Source organism: Phoca vitulina, unplaced genomic scaffold (assembly GCF_004348235.1).
Source record: "Phoca vitulina isolate PV1807 unplaced genomic scaffold, GSC_HSeal_1.0 scaffold14, whole genome shotgun sequence".
Taxonomy (NCBI): domain Eukaryota; kingdom Metazoa; phylum Chordata; class Mammalia; order Carnivora; family Phocidae; genus Phoca; species Phoca vitulina.
In genome coordinates, this window is record NW_022589717.1 from 29,182,764 (window position 1) to 29,207,295 (window position 24,532).

A 24,532-nucleotide genomic window follows, 5' to 3' on the forward strand; every position below is an offset into this window, starting at 1 on the left:
ATTCAAAGGATGCTAGGTGCAGGCCTGGGATCTGAGTGAGCCGTCGTCCCCACAGGAAGGGGAAACAGAGAGAAGAAAGGCCAGAGGAGGTCTTGTAGGCGAGGGAGCATTGAGAACATTGAGGACTGTGGAGTAGGGGAGTGCTGCATCAGTCTGTCACAGAGTTGAGGTCCTCTGCTCAGGGTGAGCCTGGCACACTGGACTTGGCTCTGGTGATCACTGTTTAGTGCAGTAGCATCAGAAGCACATGGAAGTTTGGCCTCTGGAAGGTAGCAAAAGGGGAATGATTCTTCCCTTGCTTTGACTTAGTGGCTATGGGCGTAGGACCAACAGTGGCGGCAGGGGCAGCTCTCAGGTCCTGCGATCCCAGCTGACGGGGCGTTCCTGACTCAGTTGTCCTAGGACTGCTTCCTGAAGTGGTACACCTCCCTGGTGTGACAGAGGTACCAGTATTCTTACTGGGGCCGCTTTCCTCTTGTTCTGGGAGTCCCTTCTGGAGGCCCAGCAGAGAAACTGCTCGCTTGAAACTTTCAACGAGCTCATAAGCATCTAATTCCCTATATGAAAATCCCTCTCTGCTTAAAATAGGTAGCTTGTTTCCAGCAGCCTGATTCTCACTGAGACTGGAGAAGTTTATGATGAGAATGAATGAGCTGCATTGGAAACAGAAGTTTCCCTGGAAGAATCCTACAGTGAGCAACAGAGAGATGGATAAATGGATCTGTGGTTCTGTAGTGCACATACTACTTCTGCTTTCCTAATGGGTGCAAGGAGAGTGGACTTGCCTAAGGGAGCTGTTCTTACAATGCAGATTTCCAGGCTCTATCCCCAGAGATTCTGATTCAGGAAGAGGTGATGGAGTCCTGAAGTCTATATTTTAAAAAAGCTGTTCCCGGTTATCTCTGAGGGATGGATAAATTGGGTACCAGTGAACTAATTTCTTGACTCTCTGAGCTGTGCTCATGATGATCCTTTTTTTTTTTTTTTTTAAAGATTTATTTATTTGAGAGAGAGCAGGCTTTTGCGTGCCCACCCTGCACTAGTGGGGGAAAGCACAGGGAGAGAGAGAATCTTCAAGCCGACTGACTCCCCGCTGAGTTCAGAGACTTGAGGCAGGGCTGATCTCACCACCCTGAGATCATGACCTTAGCTGAAACCAAGAGTCAGAGGCTCATTCGACTGAGCCACCCAGGTGCCCCATGATGATCCTTTTTGAAAAGGAGGACATGTTTAGGAGTTATACATTTTTAAAGATTCCACTGCCGAGGATTAACCTTTTCTTGAATTTAATGGGATTAATTCTGTGATTGCTGCCAGAATGTGGTAGTATTTCTAGAGTGGAGTGTACAGGATTTCCTTCTTTTGTTATTACTAGAGAAAAGAAATATATTTCTGAAGTGTTACTGAATATAGGATAAAAATTGAGTTGTTTCGAATGAGAGTTAACAATGTAACTGCGTACTTACAGTATTTTATTATATAAATATGGTATTTTACAGTATAATACCTCCATTTCATTGTAAAAAATACTGTTAGTATATTTTCTTATCTCTGTTTATAGTTAAAGGAAAATCACAATGGAAGCTATTTAAAATACGGAAATGCCTCCTCAGAAGAGAGGTCAGGGGATTATTTGGAGAACTGGCAAATTCGGAATAATTTAGTAGTTTGGGAGTTCATTGAGCTCTGGAGGCCAGGTGGTTTAAGGATCAGGGCTCACATGTCCATGTAGATTAATATGGGGATGGAGATAGTGGGGAGAGGGCATGTCTTGGTGTAAATATTTGTTCTGTTCTTATTTGATTTCTTCACCCCCATATCCTACCCTTCCCCCCCCCCCCAAAAAAAAAGAAAAGAAAAACACCAGTCCTGATTTCTGTACTTCTCGTTCATCCTCTCATGCTGGCTTTTTGAAGGTACATGCTAACAGATGAAGAAGGAAGTCACCATTATTCTGTGGTCTAATAGTGCCTACTTGATTGAAATTGATTAGCCCTAGATGATTGGAGTCCTCATAGCAGCGGGGGTTATATGTCAAATGGGCCTCCACTGACGGGCAAGACTGCTTTTCCTCTGCAGCTGCCAGGCTGCTTGAAATTAGGCAGAATGATTTTGCACTTGGATAATAGGCAGGAATTAACTGCAGCTCACCAAGTGCTGCATAATGATGGGAAATGTGGACGGCGCTAATCAAATGCATCTGCATATGGCATTTTCATTATGTATAAGAGGCATCGTGTGCAAAGAAAGGAAATGAACTAGTAGGGCTTGTATGGGTGTGTGTTTGAGGAGATGCATCTGCAGAAGTGGCCTCCTCTCTCCCTTGTACACTGAATCCTGACAGAATGATTGAATTAGGAGGCTGGCACTGTGTGGTTGCTATAGGTTCTGGAAAAAAAACCAGCTTTATTGAGACATAATTCATATACCGCGCAATTCACCCATTTAAAGTACACAGTTCACTGTTTTTTAGTTTATCTGCGGGATTGTGCAGCCATCACCACAATCTAATTTCAGAACATTTCTGTCCCTCTTAAAAGAAGCTATTGGTTCTTTTATAAAGAAAATGTAGTTTGCACTTTTTAAGAGACACTTTTTTCTGTTTTTGTTTTGTTTTTTTTTTCAGTAGGGATGCAGATGATCTTAGGTCCTCTGCAGAATCCTCTTGTTTCTCAGAAAGCATGTGTTTTTATATATAGTCATAAAATATATTTTAATGTTTCAAAGGTTACTTGCTTTTCTGACTTTTGGACACAACCTCATGAATATGTTTTAGTTACTGAGTTTACCTAACTACTACTAGTTGGGACCTTTTCAGCCTCAGGTGACAGACTCCAATCATTTGGTTAAGCATTAAAAGGAATTTGTTAGCTCTTATAACCTGGAAGAAGGAGGGTTGTTGGCTTCAAGGAGTAAGTGAATTTTGGGATCCTCCCTCCACCTCTCAGATGTTTTACCTCCATGTTGGCCACATTTGCCCATGTTGTAGCTGGAGGACTAGTGTGGGCCTGGGGTACACATGGGTTCCCCACTTGTGCTGAGCCAGGGCTGCAGCTGAGGGTCTGGTGCTGGGGCTCACCTCAGCTTGCCTTGGTTTTTGTGTAGCTGGTATTTACAAATACCGTAGGTTTTGATTTCTTCATTCTGGGATTACAAATCTACTCATTTAAGCAGTGGGACAAAACAGTCATCTCAGGCCTGTTGCAGTAATTAGTGATGCTGATTCAGATGGTTCATCCGAGGTTTGAACCAGGCCCAGGCCCTGGATGCTGCCTTCTGAAAGATTCTCTCCAGCCAAGGGTTAACAAAGTGGGTCTCTTATGGTACTAGCTTTACCCTTCCAAGATGTTCAGTGCCGGATCCAATGCCTTATTTTCCTTGATAGGTTCAATATTCTCTCTGTTTTTTTAAAAAATTTCTTAGTTTTCTTTCTTTCTTCTTTTTTTTTTAATGATCTATTTATTTGAGAGAGAGAGAGAGAGAAAGGGAGCACAAACAGGGGGAGGGGCAGAGGGAGAGGGAGAAGCAGACTCTCCGCTGAGCAGGGAGCCTGATGGGGGACTTGATCCCAAGACCCTGAGATCATGACCTGAGCTGAAGGCAGACGCTTACCCGACTGGGCCACCCAGGCCCCCATTAAATTTCTTAGTTGTCTTGACATTTAGTAAGTCACTCTCATTTGTATACCCTTGACATGACTAGGCCTGACTTTTTTTTTAAGATGAATAAAAAATATAACTTACCTGACATTGGTTTTTAAGACTGTTTTATACAGAGTTTCTTTCTTTCTTTCTTTCTTTCTTTCTTTCTTTCTTTCTTTCTTTCTTCCTTCCTTCCTTCCTTTCTTCCTTCCTTCCTTCCTTCCTTCCTTCCTTCCTTCCTTTCTTTCTCTTAAAGTGAGATTTAGTAAAGGTTTAAATTGAAATTTGGAAAACTTTTTTTTTTTATGATCCTGTGGTTTTGCTGTGTTATGGTGAGGCTGACTTTATACTGGGTAATTAAAAAGGTATTCTGAGGCCTGAATTGTAATTTTATAAATCTGTGGCATCAGCTGAAAAGGTTTTCTTTTACTTAACAAATCCTATTCAGCAACTGTTCTCTAAATACTTGGGACACGTTGGCACACAAGACAGACCAAAATCCCTGTCCTGGTGGAACTTGTCGTCAAATCAGGTGCGGGAATGAGGCAGCAAACCTAAAGACAATAAACAGCTGAAACTAAAGGATGCTTGAAGACTGTCCATGGTGTGGAGGAAGTTGGGGCAAGGGCAAGGGAAAAGATGAGGACTGTGGGTGGGGACTGTCATTAGGGTGTGGAGGCTTTTCAGAGGGAGAGATTTTACACAGATTTGGAGGAGGTAAGAGGGTTGGCCATGAGGCCTCGTGAGAGAAGAACGTTCTGACAGATGAACCAGTGCAGAGGCTCTTTAAGGTGGGAACTGCACCTGGAGTGCTCGCAGAGCAGACGGCAGAGTTCACGGGAGACCTTTGAAGTGGGCAGTCTTTGCGGGGGTTCTGAGCAGAGCACAGCGACATGATCTGAGTTAGACTTACGAAGGCTGGTGTCGAGCCTCAACTGCAGAGAGAGCAGTTGAGGCCATGCGGCCAGGAATCAAGACATGAGGGAGATGAGGGTCCTCGGACCATCCGGGAGGTGGTGAAGGTGGTGAGGTTCTGGAGATGCTTGGGAAGCAGAGCTCACAGATTTCCAGCAGATTGATGTGGGGTGAAAGGCAGAGAACAGTCCAGGATGATTCTAAGATTATTGGCTTGAACAGCTGAGCTGAGGTGGCTATCGATGGAGCGAGTTGGGATAAGGAGTTTTGTTGTAGACTTTTTTTTTTTTTTAATATCTTGTAGACATCCAGTTGGCCTGGGGGTACGCAGCCCGGGGGCTGGGACCCAGGAGAGGGCTGGGCCAGAGGTGTAAGTTTGGGGTGATGTTTGGAGCCTGAGATTGTACCAGATCAGCCAGTGAGGGGCGTAGGAGGGAGAGAGAAGGCTTTCAGCCTGGGGGTCTCTGTCTTGAAGAAGTGGTGGAGGAAGAGGAGCCCCTGGGGCACTGAAAAGTATAACCAGTGACTTAGGGAAGTAAAGCAAAGTAACAACCAAGTGTTCTGGAATTGAAACTTCTGTTAGCTTTTAAATAACTGATAAATGTGGAAATGCGTGCTTTGAATTGATCAAAAGAAATGATTACAAGTGATGTTTAAAAAGAATGTGCCTTCCTGTTGCTCTTGAGTTTTCTAAAAGCACGTAACTGAAAAATTTTAATATTCTCAGAGACACTGAGCTGCTTAAGGGTTTTGGAGAATCAAGGGAGAGGGAGGTGTTCCCGTTAATTTTAGTATTGCCTTCTCCTGTTCCTCTGTGTATTCGTGCACGGGCAGTTTTGTTTCTTTTTGTTTACTTGTTGGCAGCATTTTTTTTTTTTTCACGGTGCTATTATTATCTTGGAAACACAGTTTTTATTATTAAGGGAGCCCCACTTCTTTGGGGATGGGCGTGCCTTGACAACAGGATGGAGTGGGTCAGACAGCGTTGCCACCAGCTGATCTGTGCTTTCCCCTCCCTTCTCTGCCGGACCCTGGAGTCTGTGCGGGATTCATCCTGGGCTTTGTCTAGGGATGGAGAATGCTGGAAGCACTGGGGGAGATGGTAGAGACTGAGCCGGGCTGCAAGGCTGGGGCCGTTCTGACCAGTGGGTGGGTAGTAACAAGCCTGCAGGGCCAGACAAAGGGAGGGAGGGCCTGTGAAGAGGGGCCTGTCCCCTGGGCTTCAGTGACCACGGGGCTACTCTTTCTTCCGAGACATCTTCGGCAATAACACTTCAGTGCCTCAGGGGTTTGAAAGAAAAATTACAATTTAAAAGGAAAGCCCTTCATGCACTATTTGCATATGAGTGGCGCCTGTATAATTAAGAACAATTCAATTCCCTGCGCAGAATTGAAAGGGAGGCTCCAGCTACTTTGGCGGCTGTTCAGTGGAGTGCAGCCTGGAGCTGTCAGCTCCCTTGAATTAAGTTGGAGGCATTCTGCCAGCCTGCCTCCCCCAGCTACCTACCCTCCCCCCAACCACCCCCCCACTGCCGCCAATAAATTAAATTCTAAAACACTCTTTCGCCTTGTCCTGATTTGTTTCTGTGGAGTCTATGGAAATCAGAATATCAATCTTTACTATTTTGCTTTTCTGCCAACCTTAGAACTGACACTTCTGTACTCAGGGGGCAAACACTCTGCCGGGTACTTTGCAAGCTCTTTACATATAAATTTCATTTAATCCTCACAGTGGACCTACCTACTTACCTTAATTTTATAATAGTGGACACTGACATTCTGGTCCCAAGAACAGTAGATGGTCTCTTATACTCATCTTTCTAGTTAATTCTGCTCCTGTGGGTTGGTTTCTGATTGGGATCCAGTCACCTGTAGGCCTTGGGAATGTAGCAAACTTCTTTCATTGCTAAAACCTTGTCCCTTGGATTCCTTCCTCCCAAGACCAGGAAGGAAGCAGGACACCATCATCCCTGTTCTTCCTCTTCTGGTTTTGCAAGAGCTCTGCAGTTTGCCACAGTGTTGAAGGACTTTGAGTGCAGCAGGAAGGTAGTTGCTTTCCGACCTGGGGTTCCTGTCATCCATCCCCAGGGAAGGAGGCAGTGCATATCAATAATTGAGTGTGTTTCAAGCAGTCTTTGAAAAGTAGAATAATTTTTATTCCTTGCCTTCACGACAATGTAAATGGTGTTGGGCTCTTTTTGGCAAGGCCCCTTTGAGGACTTATTCCTAGCAGGTCAGGTGGGGACATCACCTGTGTGTTCCTTCTCGCACCGCTTATATTTCTGATATGGTCACATCAGTATGGAATACCCTCCTAGCCTGGGTTCCCCGAAGTGTCTCATAGGGGTCCTTGCATGGGATTGTCCCTTCATGTGTAGTTAGGAGCAGAACGATAGGTTCTAAACTAGAAGGTAGTTTCTGTGTGCCCAGTCCTAAAAGGAGCTCACAGACAAGCATGTCTCAGTTTCTACCAGCTTGTGAACAAAGCCACCATAGGCTACTACCACAGTCAGTGGCTTTTCCCAGTGAAAGGCAGCCAGGAGCTCTCCTTTCTTTACTTAGAATTGTCTTTGTTTTGCCATAAGGTTTGGGTTACTTTTATTGCTTAACCATGTAGCTTTCTGATTTATTGGGAAGCTGTGGTTCTGGACCACATGAAAGGGGGACGCACTGGGAGCCCATCCCCCCAGGGCCAGTAGAGGCTGGAAGGATGAGGAAGTTACTTAGCATTATTTCTTCAGCAGTGGCCCCTGCAGTTTCTGGTGTTAGAGAAGGGTGAGAAGCTGTTTCAGTTAGAATTAAGTTTTTAGGTAACAGAGTTACAAGATATCAGTGGTTTAAAACAAGATAGATCCAAAAATCTATGAAGAACTTATCAAACTCAATACCCAAAAAACAAGTAATCCAGTCAGAAAATGTCAGCAGAAGACGTAAACAGACACTTCTCCAAAGAACACATACAAATGGCCAACAGGCACACAAAAAAATGCTCATCACTCGGCATCAGGGAAATACAAATCAAAACCACGGTGAGATACCACCTCACACCAGTCAAAATGGCTAAAATGAACAACTCAGGAAATAAGAGATGTTGGCGAGGATGCGGAGAAAGGGGAACCCTCCTACGCTGTTGGTGGGAATGCAAGCTGGAGCAGCCACTCTGGAAAACAGTATGGAGGTTCCTCAAAAAGTTGAAAATAGAGCTACCCTATGACCCAGCAATTGCACTACTCGGTATTTATCCAAAGGATACAAAAATAGTGATGTGAAGGGGCACCTGCACCCCAATGTTCATAGCAGCAATGTCCACAATAGCCAAACTATGGAAAGAGCCCAGATGTTCATCGACAGGGGTGAATGGATAAAGATGTGAGATACACACACACACACACACACACACACACACACACACACACACACACACAATGGAATATTACTCAACCATCAAAAAGAATGAAATCTTGCCATCTGCAACGACATGGATAGAACTAGAGTGTATTATGCTGAGCGAAATAAGTCAGAGAAAGACAAATACCATATGATTTCATTCATATGTAGGATTTTAAGAAACCAAACAGATGAACATAGGGGAAGGGAGGGAAAAATAAAATAAGATAAAAACAGAGAGGGAGGCAAACCATAGAAACTCTTAACTCCAGGAAATAAACAGAGTTGCTGGAGGGGAGGTGGGTTTGGGATGTGGTAACTGGGCAATGGGCATTAAGGAAGGCACTTGATGTAATGAACACTGGGTGTTGTATGCAGCTGATGAATCACAAACTCTACCTCTGAAACTAATAATACATAATATATTAATTGATTTTATATAAATTTTTAAAAATAAAGCAAAAAAATAAATAACATAGTTTTCTCTCTCCTGTGTGAGTCTGGACTTCCCAGCTTCTGGCTCCAGGAGGTCTTCAGGGACCACCCCCCTCCCCCACCCCCTGCTCCCTCCGGATCACCACACTGCCTTCCCTAGGGTACTGGGCCTGGTGCTCAGGATGCAGGGAGGAGGAAGGAATGAAGGAGAGGGCCAGAGGGTTCCTGGAAGCTGCTGCATAATACTCCAGCTTACCTCCCATTTGTTGGAACTTGGTCCCGTAGCCATACCCAGCTGCAAGGGAGCCCAGGAAAGGTGCCCACCAAAAAATTATATGAAAGAGGGAGAGAAGGAATATTAACGGCTGAAGAACAATTCCTGTCACACCGAGCCCTGGGAAAGAAACCATGAAACCTTTACCATTATTTCTCAAGGGAAGACTGTTTTTGACATAACACATTTTTAAGCCTTCCCCCTCACCCGCTGCAACCCCTAGGGAAAAAAGTAACCCAACCCTTCTGATTTGTATTAAGGAATACTTGTCTTTCTGGGAACATTCTAGTCTCGTTTCTCCCGTGTAAGTATTACTTGGGTTTCACATGAGAAAAAATCAGCTTTTAAGCCATTCTGACAGTGGGATTCTATCATACAAGAAGTGAGCTTGGCAGTAGTAAGTGATGCTCTGTGGGCAAGTGTGTGGTATATGCCAGTGTGTTTAGTGGACATCTTGACAGGCCAGTTAAAAGAGCTGCTTCTACATTTTAAAAAAATATTCAGAGGGTAGGTTTGTTTTTTGTTTTTAAAGAAGACTTGACCTTGTTGAAGAGTGACGTGTTGTCCAGGTATTCTGAGAAGCAGGAATGCCTGGACACACAAGTTAGTATTGTACGAGACTAACAATGGCCGTGCTCTTCCCAGTAAGCTGACACTGCAAGTCCCGCACTTGCTCTGGCCCAGAAGGCTGCAAGGCTGGCCGCTCCAATAACAGTTAAAAAGTGTAGACATTTCTCATTAGAGTTTTCCAACTGGATTGCTAATAGTCTTTGTAATTGCCTGAAGATGATTTTGATATATTGCTCACATTGGGATTAAAAAAAAAATCGGGGCACCTGGCTGGCTCAGTTGGTAGAGCATCTGACTCTTGATCTCAGAGTCGTGAGTTCAAGACCCATGTTGGGTGTAGAGATGACTTAAATAAGTAAAACTTAAAAAATTAAAAAAAAAAATCAATTCATTGTGTTTGAATTAAAGTGTTGTTCTGGGATATGAAGTGATATAGGATTATTCTTTCATCCTACCAAGAAACTAAGAAATTACCTTGTATGTGTCAGTTTTTACCTTCTTGGCCTTTCATTGGTCTGTGTGCCTTCATTTCTGTTTCTCCCCTTGTCTGGAATTCCTCCTCCATTTCAGCTGAAGACAGAACATACAGGGCTTCCAAGCCCTACTCTATGCTGCCTCTTCCAGAACAGTTTTCCTAACCTGCTCCGCACCATTTTTTCCCTCTCATGGACTGTGCCCCACCTTGTATTATATGCAAGACCGTAAGCTTTTGATTCATCTCTGGAGGCTTTGGCTGTTGTAATATCTTAATTCAGGGAAAAGGAAGAAATTAATGGCATTGCTACTTTTATAATGTGAATAAGTATAGCTACCCAGTTGCTGAAAGGGTTATAGATAAGCTTAAAAAGTAGCTGGTTCATGTTCAGAGAACTAATATCTAAAGCTATATGGACGCTTTGAGAGCTCAAAGTTGGTTTTCTGGAAATAGACACAGTATTGCAGAAACTTTGGATTGTCTGTCTGTGATTGAGAAGGAAAGTCCTTCATCCTGAGTCTCCCCGTTCCCTTAGTGTTCCTGTGAATTTCTGGCTGGGCTTCCACTTCTGATGTGTAGCCTCTGGGCAACTCTGTTGCTGCTTGGAGACTGAATTACTTTTTCATCCTAACTTGTTGTCCTCGAGCTGAAAGGTAATGCAAAATGCGTTTTGTATTTTGCAGATTTAAAAATCACATTTAATTATTTTAACATATAGTAGAATCTAGGAAAAGATGTGACATCTTTAAACCATAGATGAGAAGCCATACTTTGCACCAAGGCGTAAGTTGGAACAGGAGTTAGGAAACATGGGCTTAATTACTGGTCTTTTCTTTTCTTTCATTTATTTATGTATTTCTTTTGCCTTTTCTTTTTTAAGTTTTTGCAAATCTAATCACTTAGCTAAAGGAGTTCTGTATGGCATGTGGACTGTGGTGTAAATGTAATAATATATTTTAAAATTCTTTGAAATGAAAACATAATGCTCTTTGAGGGTTCCTGGACCCAATTCCAATGTGTGTGGGAGTTCCCCCACATGCAACACGGAGCAATTCTAGGACACCAGCAGGATGTCCAGGAGTTCAACTCAATTCTGACACAACCTACTCAGAGATCTCACAGGTTAAGGGGTCAGACCTACAAGACAGCCCTCTCCACTGGCCCCTCACTTCAGATGCTGGTCACAAACCCCAGGTTGTTACCTGTGTTTCTGACTGACAGGTACAGATTGGTGGTTCCGATGACCTTCAATTAATTTGCTAGAGCGCTGTCAGAAATCAGGGAAACACTTAGGCTCGCCAGTTTATTAAAGGATAGGTATCAACAGCCAAATGAAGAGATGCATAGGGTGGGGTCTGGGGGAAAGGGCGCTGAGCTTCCATGCTCTCTCCAGACCCTCCATTCTTTCTGCCTCCCTACCAGTTCACCAACCTGGAAGTCCTAGGAATCAGTCTCTGAGTATTTGTGGAGGCTTTCTTACAAATAAAGATAGACTAAGTCATTGGTCTTTGGCTGAATCAACCTCCAGCCCCACCCTTCTCCCCTCCCAGAGGAGGTTGGGGGCGGTGACTGAAAGTTTCAAGTCTCTAATCACAAGGTTGGTTCCCCTGGCAACCAGCCCCCCCATTCTTGGTTGGGGTCCAGCATTCATTAACATAACAGAAGACTCCTTTATCACCCTTAACACTTGGGAAATCCCAAGAGTTTTGGGAGCTATGAGCCATGAACTGTGGACAAAGACAAAATATATATGAGAAATCAATACTGACAAACCACAATATTGCAAATGCCTTTTGAATATAAGGTCCTGTTAGTGCCACTAGAAGGAGGGGACAGACTTGAGTGGTGTGATGTGTCAGGGCCCAGCAGGGCCTTCAGCATCCATTGCATGGGGAGTTAAGAAGAGTACAGGAGTCAGAATCTCAATAAGTCTCCCTGGGCAATATGGGCATACCGTGGTCCTGTATCCTCTGAGGATACATTCCAAGAGCCCCAGTGGATGCCTGAAACTAACTGCAGATAGTACTGAGCCGTCTATACAGTTGACCCTTGAACAACATGGGCTGGGAGCACTTACTCCCGACGCAGTTGAAAATCCACATACAACTTTTGACTCCCCCAAAACTTCACTACAAATAGCCTACTGTTGACCAGAAGCCTTATAGATAACGTAAACAGACACATTTTGTAGGTTCTGTGTATTATATACTGTATTCTTTTTGTTGTTGTTCTTGTTTTATTATGTTATGTTAATCACCATACATTACATCACTAGTTTTTGATGTAGTGTTCCCTGATTCATTGTTTGCATATAACACCCAGTGTTCCATGTGGAACATGCCCTCTTTAATACCCATCACCAGGCTAACCCATCCTCCCACCCCCCTCCCCCCTAGAAGCCTCAGTTTGTTTTTCAGAGTCCATATATACTGTATTCTTTTTTTTTTTAAGATATTTTTTATTTATTTATTTGACAGAGAGACAGAGAGCACGAGTAGGGGGAGGGGCAGGCAGAGGGGCAGGCAGAGGGAAAGAGAGAAGCAGGCTCTCCGCTGAGCAGGGAGCCCGATGCGGGTCTCAATCCCAGGACCCTGGGATCATGACCTGAGCCGAAGGCAGACGCTTAACCGACTGAGCCACCCAGGTGCCCCCATATATACTGTATTCTTAACATAAAGTAAGCTAGAGGGAAAAAAATGTTAAGAAAATCATAAGCAAGAAAAAATTCATTTACAGTACTGTATTTATGGAAAAAAATTTGGACCTGTGCAGTTCAAACCTGTGTTGTTCAATGATCAGCTGTACTGTTTTTCTTCCTAATCATACATACCTGTGATAAAGTTTAATTTATAAATTAGGCACAGTAGCAGATTAACAACAACAATAACAAAATAGAACAATTATGACAATATACATAAAAGTTATATGCATGTGATCTCTTTCAAAATACCTGATTGTACTGCCCTCACCCTTCTTGTGATGATGTGAGATGTAAAATGCCTACCTAATGAGATGAAGTGAGATGAACGATGTAGGCTTTTTGACCTAGCATTAGGCTAGTATTGACCTTCTGGCTGTATATCTGAAGAAGGATTGTCTGTTTCTGGACTGTGGTTGATGGCAGGTAACTGAAACCACAGCAAGCAAAACCGTGGATTGGGGGTGCGGGGGGACTGGTGTACCGTGCTGTGATCCGAAGGGGAGTCTGAGCGAGATGTTGAACTCCGCCATGGATTCCATTTCGATGTGCCCGTAGGCCAGCTGTGGGATGGCATCTGGTGCATTTGGAAACCCAAGTCAGGAGCTCAGCAGAGGGGTCGAGTCCCCAGATACACAGTCTTGGGAAATGAATCAGTCAAACCACAGAAACCAGCTCTGGCTGATTCAAGCAGAAAAGGAATTTATTGAAAAGATGTTGGGCAGCTCTCAGAATCTCTAGGAAGACTTAAGAACCGGGCTCAGAAAACAAAGCAAGGAAGAGGGGACTTAGCAGATAGAACCACAGCCAGGATTGTGCCGTGGAAGCAGATGCTGAGGACACTGCGGTCCTTGACGCCTGCCCTGCTGGCTGGCTGCCGTGCCCATCTCCAGAACGATTCTCCGCTTTCTTGCCTTCCTCGTGGCACCAGCTCCCGATGCCCTGCTTCAGGCAGGTGAATCTGGCCATGTCTGGGTCATATGCCAGCATCCTGACTACACGTGGGGCTAGAAAAATGAGTAACTGGCCCTTTCAGAATCCAGGAGGGGTGACAGTGGGAAGTGTGTGGTGAAAGTAAGGAAACTTGGATGCTGGACAAAGAAATGACAGCTGTCCATATCGGAAGATGCACCCAGTTGGTGATAGCTGCAACTAGGGGGTAGGTATGATTGGCCAGAGTGAGACTTTAGGGAGCGCTGAGGGGACAGTCCTGTGGGGGAGAGGAGCTTGACAGGGAGCTGAGAAGGAGCAGCACAGAGGGAAGAGGGAGACTGGGCAAGATTTCCTAGAAACCAAGGACGGGCACTTCAGGAGAAGAGCCAGTGGGCAGATCGAGTAACCTCAGCACTTGCCTTCCCGGTGTGTCCTCACTGATGACCTCAGCAAAGCATTTTTGGTAGAGTGAGGGGGCAGGACACCAGAGACATGGATGGGAGGCGGTGTAGCATAGGGGCTCCTTCCCGGTCCGCCGGCCACCGGGCAGCGGAGTGGGCTTTGGCTGGTTGTTTAAACCCTCAAAACATGGGTTTCTTTGGGTATGGAGATGGGATAATAATGGTGTCCACAGAGGGTGCTTAGGATTACGTGGGATAGTGCTGGGCGCAGCATCTGGTCCACTGTAAGTGTTTAATAAGTGTTCTCGCTGTCACTGTTACTTTCGCCCACAGTTGAAGGGTTGAAGGTCAAAGGGTCTTCTCAAGTGAGAATAGCATGAGTCTCTCCTGTGCCTAAGTGGAGGAGAAAGACAGCAGGAGGGGATGCAGAGAATCCTGGAGAGGGCAGGATGGGTAAGGGCCTGGAATCAGCCCAGGTTCCACCCAGAAAGGGGCTTTGGGGCATTAGTCTTTGAGAGAAGGAACATCTCGTCCATGGGTGGTATGAACTGGGAGAACATCTTCACAACTTGAGGGACAGATTGGAGTGCGGGACTTTTGTTCTGGCCTTGGGAAGGCGTGGCCATCAACAGGCAGATATCCCATTATCAGTGAGAGCACCTCTGACAGACCCCTGCTGGTGGTATTGCTCCAGGCCTTTTCCTCTTTGCTTTGACCTTGAAGCCTGAGGCTTCGTGTAATAGAAGAAGCTGGGAAAATCATGTCCAACCAAATGATTTCCCCCCCTCTTTGGGGATTCAGTGGGGAAAAACACTGGTTTCTGCCTTCATTGTTCAGTGGTTCTTTGCCAGTAGTTACTTTGCCAGGAAGAATGGCGATTCTAACCGTGGTAGATGTGCTTTGTGTCTATCATATTTTTCCTCCGTAAACTTCTGGGAGAAGTATTTTTTTTTAAGTTAAGAATAAGAACTGAAAGCAACTTGTAGAACTAAGATTACAATGTGGAATTTCATAACTCACGTAGTTCTAGAACTTATTTCATAAATCACACAGTTTGGGCCTTTTCGCCGAGGTCCCTAAAGCTGGGTACCTTTGGATCATAGGAGTGATTAGGGAGGGCGGTGTCTGTGCTAACGGTCGGTGGGAGCCTGTGGAGGCCTCACCCTAGAGTGGCCGGTCTCATGTGTGCAGGCTTCAGTAAGGGCTGCCCTAGGCAGGAGCTGCTTCTATCTGTGCAGGGATCCATCCCAGTTCTGTGTAGCGGAAGAGTACTGAAATCCCCCTGGGCGCCTGGGACTAGCGGCTGAGTCCTGGGAATACCTGTTGTTGGCTCAAGGTCCAAGGGAATTAACAGCGCATGAGTCCCTACCTTTGTGGAATCTGTAGGTCTTCTCCAGCGTTCGCAGCCCTGGGCTCTGATGGGCGCTCCCATTCTCCTGACTAAGGAGAACAGCCCAGTAAGTAGCTCAGTAGCATAACATGTCTTTCCTTGAATGCTTCAGAGTCTAGACAATAGTGTTATTTTGCTACGGTCTCCTTTGTTACCTTTCTGAGGCAGAGAGGGTTTGCAAAATATGTGTGAAGCCAGTTCTCTTGTCCTTGTACTCATCCAGTGGCTAAAGCCTGGTCATGGCCCTCTCTCGAGGGATTGAAAGAGTTTGCATGGAAAGGCAGGGAGCTGTAGATGTTGGGGCTTTGAGAGGCCGATGGAAACCAGTCCATTTAGGAATATGAAAAACCAGACAGTTCCATCCTCCCTGGAGGTGGTCACTGTTGTTTCTCAAATCCCTGCCAGAGGGTAAAGCTATTTTTCACCTGTTCAGAAAGGACAACAACAGCCTCTGAAGGCTGTGTTCTGAAACACTACAGTCTTCTCCAGAAACTGGTTAAACCTTCAGGTTCCTTTAGGAGTAAAGGCCCAGCACAGACCCACAGTGCATGAGACCTGTTTCAGGGCACGTTGTGGCGTGTGTCGGGCTCGTGTCCCATCCCAGTGTTCTCGTTGTCCAGCAAGGCCTCATCGTTGGCCCCCTCCCTGTCTGCTCCCTCCTGCCCTCACGGTTCATGATCTGTACTCCACCACTCAGAGCCGCCAGGCCAACTGTCTAGTGTGTTTTCCTTGCTCGGATGGTGTTCTCCAGATGTGGCCTGTGCTTTCCTTAGCCTTTGTGTCTTCCCTCCGGCTGTTAGTTTTGTTCAAGTGGCCTTCCTTCAGTTTCCATTCAAGGTCACTGTTCCTTGAGGCCCCTGCCTCCTCACACCCCCAACCCCAAGCCTTTCCTGACTTTTTCAGAGAGTTCTGTTCCTCTCTTTGAACTTCTTGATCTTTGAGTTTTGCTTGTTGGCCTACAAGCCTTGTCTGGCTCCCTGGATCTTAACCTTGAGGGGAGAATCTTTCTAGAGCTAGCCCCCTGCCCTGGGGCAGCCAGTCCTTACTGAGTATTTGCCACAAGGCTGGGTCTGCAATTCCTGGGCCATGTTGCTCATTCCAGAGGGGTGGAGCACTGCGTTTGCAGTGATGTGTTCGTTTGGTCCGATAACATTTCTGAGTGGCCTGAGCAGTTGGTTATAGTTAACTCATTTCCATATCGAAGTCACTGGACTGAAATGTTTTTATTTTTATTTTTATTTTTTTTTTAAAGATTTTATTTATTTATTTGAGAGAGAGAATGAGATAGAGAGAGCATGAGAGGGGGGAGGGTCAGAGGGAGAAGCAGACTCCCTGCTGAGCAGGGAGCCCGATGCGGGACCCGATCCCGGGACTCCAGGATCATGACCTGAGCCGAAGGCAGTCGCTTAACCAACTGAGCCACCCAGGCGCCCCTGGACTGAAATGTTTTAATGGGTATGTCTGATATCAGCAGATAGATTTAATTTTCCTAGGAATACAGAGTCTGGGCATCTGAACACTCCTCTAAGGATGTCAGAGTCATGCTCCTTAAGTTTGCCAAAGAGAAAACTCATATCGGAGCTGGGACCTGAACCAAGGTCTTCTCATTTCCACAGAAATTTCTTTTCTCTTAGTCTACCCACTTTTTTGAACTGTTTCTTTGTTTTATATATAGAGAAAAAAAGTTAGCTGAAGTTTCTGAAAAAAGAGGAGATAAAAGAGGAAAAGTCAGATAATCTTAGGCAATGATATTCTTTCCAGACAGCACGTGTAGAATTCCTCCTCCACGTGTCCTGCCACTGAGGGAAGAGTCAGCTCTGCGGAAGGCAGGTGTCTTCAGAAGGGCTAAGAGAGTGTATGGGGCAGGGTCCATATAAACAAGAGCCCCCTCACCTCAGATTACTGTCACCTGTATTTCCCCTCCCTGTGTTCCTGTTAGAGAAGCAAAATGGCTCTTTTATTTTTCTCTTCTCATAAAGGGCTTTTCCTTAGAATTCTCTTGCTGGTGGGGGAGGGGTGAACATTAGAAATACGTGGCACGAATTTATCATTTGTTTTTACAAGATGCCTGAGTTTATTTTACGCCGGATGAGGGGACTCCTAAGAGTGAAAGAGGCCAGGTGAACTGTGACATAAAAGAAGCATTCACATGACTAAGGGCACACATGTGAAAAGGTTAATGCTGACTTGAGTAAAGGAGAAAAGGGAGGGAATTTTGTCTTTTACTGCTGTAGCTCGTAAAGCTTAAGTTACTTTGATGTCATCGATTTGGAAATGAAAACTTTGGCATCTTTAAACACAGTATAATTTCTTAGCTACCACTGATATTTGAGGATGGTTGTTGATGTCCACAGTTGGCTAAATTTTGGCAGTTTGCTGCGTTTTTCCTCCTTCCGTCTTTAACAAATACTTGAGGGCATGTGCGCATGTGTGAGTATGGTCCAGGGCAGTACCTACGTCTAAAATGGTTTTATCTTTGAAAACTAACTTTTTAACTTAGGCAGTCATGTTAAATCTCCTTGTAACTTGATCTCCTTTCCAAATTGTAGTCAGGTGAGTTGAAACTGACCAAAGAGAAAAATGAATCTGTTCTATGACTTTTAGGAAGAAATATTGACATGATTTTACTTCTCCATTATGAGACTAAAATAGGGTTTTCTCTGAAGTTAGAGAAATTCTGGCTGTGTCTAGTCTATTGCTTTAAGTTGGACCTTACATATCTGATTTTTGTTGGGTTTGTAAAACTTCCTGATTGTGGGATTTAAAAATCTCTGTTGTGATATGAGATGGCCCAGGTTTATATTTCATTTGTTCTATTCAGAGATAATTACTGCTACCCGTTTGGGACTTTTAAATCCCCAGGTCAGCTCTGACTCAAGCCCAATTGGCTTCTCCATCTGTTCTCATTACTTTTCTTGTTAGGTGACAGTCTTCCTCTTAGTAACATGATCTAATATTTATTGCACTTTTAACTGTGTGCCAGGCATGAAGCAAAGGCATTATTATCTGATTTTAACCTCAGGATAACTATATGGTAGATACTGTTGTCATCTTCATTTTAAAATAATAAGGCTGGAACTTTTGAGAAGTTAAGTGATTGACCTGCTCAGGACTAGAGAGTGGTGACCTTAGGCCTGGAATCTAAGTTTGTCTACACTCTGAAGCCCAAACCCTCACCCAGCCACTAGACTGCCTTGGTTCCTTGGGTAGGTCCTGTGAACTTGGATAGGCCTGAACTCCATACTAGCTTTATGTTACTGACCTCGACAGATCTGCATTGGCATTCTGGCTCTCTTAGTAGCTGTGGGATCTTGAGTGAATTGCTTAAATCCCTAAAACCTTGTCTTCGTTCAGAAGTTGGGTGTGAAATCTGATGATAAATCCACTTTCGGTGCACGAGACAGGAAGAGACTGTAATTATTTTACTTATTACTTATACAGTGGCCTGACTTTTCTAAGATAGTTTTTGGCATGCGAAGTTGCCTGTTTTCTTTTTCTTCTAGAATGCTGAGCCCTGGCCACCTCCATCTGATGTTGGCACTTCTTTACATCTGTCACCTCCTGGGGTTCTCCAAAACATTTCTGGAGGCAACTAGGTGTGTTAGTGGCCTTTTGGTACACAAGTCATGGAGTGGGTCCTGGCCTTTTGGGGTTGGAGGGAGACCAGTAAACAGCATACCTCTTCTCGGCTCAAGTTCAACACCAGTGGAGAAGCGGCAGAAGTTGGGCAGATGGAGACTGAGCTGTCACCTTGATTTAGATAGGGGCAGTAAAGTGAAGGGAGGAAGGAAAGATTGCAGCCAGGATTCTCCCTATCAGATGAGGATTTTGGAGGGGTTCTTTGGTCTCTGTGTTGTTTGCACCTTCAAGGAAATGGGAGACGGGCTTGCTGAAGGTCACAAAGCTTCTATCGGCCAGCAGCTCTGAAACTCAGATGTCCACTCCTGGACCAGTCTTGGGACCATGTTTGGTGGAGCACTTAGGTGGTGGGAGGAGACGAGGGAAACACTGTATTTTGGAAAGTTTGCTGGAATCTTTGAAAATAGCTACACATGTTGCATTTCAGGGCTTCTTCAGTTAAATATTTTTGGATTACATGGCTTTTAAAATGTCATATGACCCAGGAGCCTGGGTGGCTCAGTTGGTTAAGCGTCTGACTCTTGATTTTGGCTCAGGTCATGATCTCCGGGTCATGAGATTGAGCCCCGAGTTGGACTCTGTGCTCAGCATGGAGTCTGCTTGAGCTTCTCTCTCTGTCTCCCCCCACCCCACCATTTGTGCATGCTCTCTCTCAAATAAGTAAATATTTTTTAAAAAATAAAATGTCATATGACCACTGATAGTTTCTTGGTGTATATATCACACATACACACGCACATACATATATACACATGCTTTGCATTTTAGGTCTTTAAGTATATTTATGTATATGTATGTATATGTGCATGTACATTATGTTATTATGTTATATATAATATATGTTTTTTCTTTTGTTTTCTATATATGTTTTTGGGTATGTTAATTTGTGTCTTGGTTCTGAAGAAAAATCATCATAATGATTAAAAACTGCAGAAAAATATGACTGCCATGTGAGGTTTTATGTAATGATTATTCTTAAAAATACAGATTTGGTGATGGTTTTGGCCTTGAGGGGCAACCCTGGCTACACTCCCCATCCTTTCCCTGTTACAGATAGTCTACTAATTTAGAGGCCAAATCTCTTTCCCTCTCCAGCCCCTCACTTCCACCCACCTTACATGTATGTCTTTTCTTGATTTGGAGTTTATGAAAATAGTCATGTTATTCAAATGCATCCAGAAATGAAGCCTATTAAAACTTAAATGCTTCCCCATTTCTGTTGAATGTTTACAGAATCTGTACATTTGATACGAAGTTATATTAACCATCATCTAATCATCTAAAAGTATCTTAAATTTTTGCAGCTGTAGAATTATATTAGACTTCTGATAATTCAATTTTTACATTTAAAACCAATTTAGACTTATCTATAAGGGAGTAAAATTATATCTCGTGAGAGCCATTGGCCTAAGTATATACTCTTAACTCAGCATTCAAATTTCAAAACTACAACAAAATTAATCTGTCTTGTCTTTTCTTTTTTAGCTTCTCAGACAAACTATTTAATGGAAAGGGCTTACATTTTCAGCCGTCAGTTCTAGATTTTGGAATTCAGTAAGTATCTTCTTTATAATTTTTAATAACTTGTTTAATTTGCATTATTTGCTGTCAGGATATCATTTATATATATGCTTAAAATATATTAATATATTTAAAATGTATTTATATATAACATTTATATATCTATATATAAAATGCTAAGTACATTTTAAGTATATTAGTAATATAAGGGATATTGACCTTGGGACTTGTTAAGAGGAATATTTTTGTGAAAAGGAGAGTGTAAAATTGTTTTAGCCATTTCTTCAGTTTTTAATAAATACTCCTTATAATGTTTTATTGTGATTGGAATTTAATAAGAAGTCAATATTAAGTCCTGTTTTTCTATAACAAATCAGGTCATTTTATAGTGAAAAACACTAAATACTGATGGTTTCTGAATTCTTTTCATTAGATGCATTTGCTTGTTTTTACTTCCCGTTATACTTTGTTATGCTCTGTGCAAACGTTAGTTGTTACCATTAAGACTTTGGAAATAAGTCAAGTGGGGAAGACAGCATATAAACTGTAATTACTTAACAGTGCATCACATTCAGAACCAGGAAGATGAAGGGAACATGACTTGAGTGTTGGTTGAGGGACTAATCTGGGAACTTGGAGAAATTAGGAGAAGGGCGATGCTAGGCCGAAGGGAGAACTTAAGGACTCTTGTTGGCATTAACACTTTTAAAGTGGTTGAAGTTCGAAACTTCAGGTGTTAAACGCCCTGGGTGCAGCATATCTTGGCACTGAGAAGATACGGTTTCATGTTCGTAGAGTTTCAAGTATGGAAGTGAAAGTGTTTCAGGTGTCAAAGCTCTGCTTATTTAAGCAGCCTGGAACATCAATTTCACAAAGAGCTGTTTTGAGTTTCGGGATGAGTTAGGTGAATGAAATAGGCGTGGTGCTGGGAGAGCATCTGGGGAGAGTTAGTGGTGGGCTCCTGGGGTGCCCTCCTTGACTCATCTGGATTGCCTTCTTTCCCTTTCCTTCTGATCAGCAAAAGATTAGAGCTGCAGTAAAGAAGGAATTTTATATGTAAAAGTACCTTGTTGAGCTTTTAAAGGAGATTCTGTAAAAGGAAGGAGAGAGGAAAGTGGGAAGGGCGCTTGCTGACTTTACCAGATTCTAGGTGTCTGTTTTTTTGTGTTTGAATTTGTATATTTTTACTGTTAGGTAAAGAAACGTTCAAAGCTGAATTTATGATAAAACCTCACTGGTTTGAGATTCTGAAAGATCGCTTTACTTAGGTGAAGTCTTTATCGTAAAAGGGAACTTTAATGCAGGACCTACTTTTAAAAATATATATTATACAACATTGTGCTGTATGTTAACTAACAAAAATTAAATTAAAAATATGGAAGAGAAAAAAAAATATATTACAGATTGGTAGATATAATGAAATGAATAGTAGTATGTACAGTTAGATGAGGATAATAACTCTAGTTCATAGGATGCTGGCTATGATATATTTACTCTTCAGTAAGATAAAAGTCCTGTGATCAGTGCACATGGAGGGATGGATGTCTTGGCTACAAATGTTAATTAGCTATATGCATCCGTTTCTGGTCCTGATGACTTGAAGCAGGTTGAAAAGCAAATGTTTACAATGTTTTATTTGCAAAGGTTATTTACACTTTAGCCTCGACTCACCTTTGGATGGTTCAGTTTTGTTTATGTAGTACTTTATAGTTCTCAAAGTACAATTGTGTCTCTTGTCAGTTGAGTCTTCTATCAATCCTAGAAGGATAGTGGAGTAGTGGGGGCAGGTATTATCTGAGAGAGAGAGTGAGAGTTGCTTGTGTGTCATTTTCAAATATCTCTATACTTGAGCATGGACTACAGATGCTCATGAATTTGTTGCTGAGCAGTAATGTTTTTTGCCCAAGGGCATTTCACTAGAAGTGACAGAACAAGTCTTCTGATTTCTAATCCAGCACATTCCATGCTATTTTTTTTTTTATAAGTGAGCTCTAGGATATGATTATGGGAATAAATTAATTTTGCTTAAGTTTTTTAAAAATCTCGATAAGAACAAACGGTAATCTAAGTTAGAACACTTCTTTTTTTTAAGATTTTATTTATTTATTTGAGAGAGAGAGAACATGAGTGGGGTAAGGGGCAGAGGGAGAAACAGGCTCCCCGCTGAGCAGGGAGCCCGATGTGGGGCTTGATTCTGCAACTCGGAATCATGATCTGGGCTGAAGGCAGACACTTAACCGACTGAGCCACCCAGGCATCCCAGAACACTTCTAAAATTAGTCAAGTTTTTCCTTACTTTTTAACAAATGGTCTAATTTATAGGCATTAGATTCAAACTTCAGCCAGAGAGTTCTTCTCCTGATTTCTTCAATGCCCTTGCTCAGCTTTTGCTATTGTTTGTTTCGAAGCTGACCTTGGGCAAACCCAACCCCATCATTTTTCATAGCTTTGGTTTCCCTCTGGGATACAGAATCAGGATTGTGAGATTCACCTGCCTTCTGCCCACTTCTTAGGGTTGATTATAAGGGTTAATATTCCGCTGGTCCGGAGATTAAAAGTGCTAATCATTCATAAGAGATTTTAATCATTCTTTTATAGTATTAAATTAATAGAGTATCTTCCAGTTGTCACTAGTGAAGGAAATTCTTATCCTCATAACAGTTTTAAAAATAGAATTAAAAAATAGAATAAAAATAGCACAGTGGTAACTAGGTCTATGTTAGGTCTGGTGAGGTTTCTGGTGGATGCGGTCACTGGGCTCTGTAGAATCGCTGTTTGGATTCTGATTTCTAATGTGTTTTTGTTTGGGCAACGTCTGTATTTTTTTTAAACTAAACATCTTGTATTCCAGTGATATGAATGGGATATAAAACTTTGAGGATAAGTAGTAAGAACTTTGCTAATTGAGTCGTATTATTTACCTAAAACCTAAAACGATGGAAGTCTTTGTTTATTTAACTTAATGGAGGGAAAAGGCAAATGTGAGCCCAGCACTCCCAAGGCAGGGCTCTCTGAGTTGACCCTTTATGGTAGTATAAAAAAAATTTAGTTGTATTAGGTAAGAACATTAAAATAATAATAAAAATTTTAAAAAATCAAGGTTTTGATCACATTAGTGTGTCTTTTATTTATATTTGGATGTAAAGGACTTATTTTTTAAAATACACATTGGCTATATTAAATCTTCAGTTAAGACTTGTGATTAAAAGTAGGAGGTGTGGGGCACCTGAGTGGCTCAGTCAGTTAAGCATCTGACTCTTGATATTAGCTCAGGTCTTGATCTGAGAGTCATGAGTTCAAGTCCCACATTGGCCTCGGCGCTCGGCTTGGAGTTTACTTAGAAAAAAAAAAAAAGTCGGAGGAAAAGCTGGAAGAGGAATGTGAGGGATTTGATGGCAGGATACAGTAGTTTGGAAATCCCATTGTACATAAGACAGCGTGTGCTTCATTTTCTCTAAAACACACAATTCTTAGTATCAGAGAAATACGAGTATAATGTAGATGAGTTTTTAATGTAGAATGTAGTTTTATTTCTAGGCCATATTAAAGAGAGCTGTATACTTGGGTCCCTGCCTCTGAGGGCATTAAAACTGGAGAAATGGCTTCAGTGAAATTCTTGTGGCTCTCTGTGTATGACAATGTGACTTAACTGGTAGGAACCAGAGGTAAATGATTCCAGGGAACATGGCAGGTAGGTGGGCCTGAGATAGCTCCGCTCCTTTGCAATTCCTTTGCTAGCCTTGCGGGTGGAAACGAGGAGGAAGGAAAAATTCAACATGAGTGTCCTCATCAGTGAGGGTGTTCGCTGGAAAGCAGATATTCTTACCTTTAGTGGCATGAATGTTTCGAAATTATGTCTAAAACTTCTGTGTGTGTCTGTTTGTGGAGGGAGGAGCCAAAGCTTTCCTCAGAATTTTCTAAAAGACTCATGATTTAAATGGATAAGAACAAGCGATAGGAAGTGTTGCTGAGTCTTTAGCAACAATTACGTTTTCCTTTCGTGAGACTTGATAAAGTCTCTTTGTGAGTAGAAATCCATTCCCCGCCCCCGCCAAAGCCTCTTTAAACTTATTACTCAGAGAAGAAACTCTAAAACAAACTGGGTTTTTCTATGAGTACGGTTTCTTATCTAAACCTATTTTCATTTGAATTAGAGCCCCATTAGGCGAGAATCTAGTTCCTACTCTGTATTTGCAAGCATTTTAATGGCGTTGCGTTCTTCTAATGCCAAAGTCAATGAGCTGTTACCATTG

The 24,532-nt window shown here is 42.9% G+C and overlaps 1 protein-coding gene across 2 annotated transcripts in view; it reads left to right on the plus strand.

Moving 5' to 3' along the window:
• The window catches only part of TMEM131L (transmembrane 131 like), a 160,604-nt gene that overhangs the window by 59,596 nt on the left and 76,476 nt on the right, over positions 1-24,532 (plus strand). For both annotated transcript variants that reach the window (XM_032413031.1, XM_032413032.1), the window contains exon 4: positions 20,244-20,312. In XM_032413031.1, the coding sequence (XP_032268922.1) occupies positions 20,244-20,312 (69 nt within the window). The remainder of the gene's footprint in view (positions 1-20,243; positions 20,313-24,532) is intronic.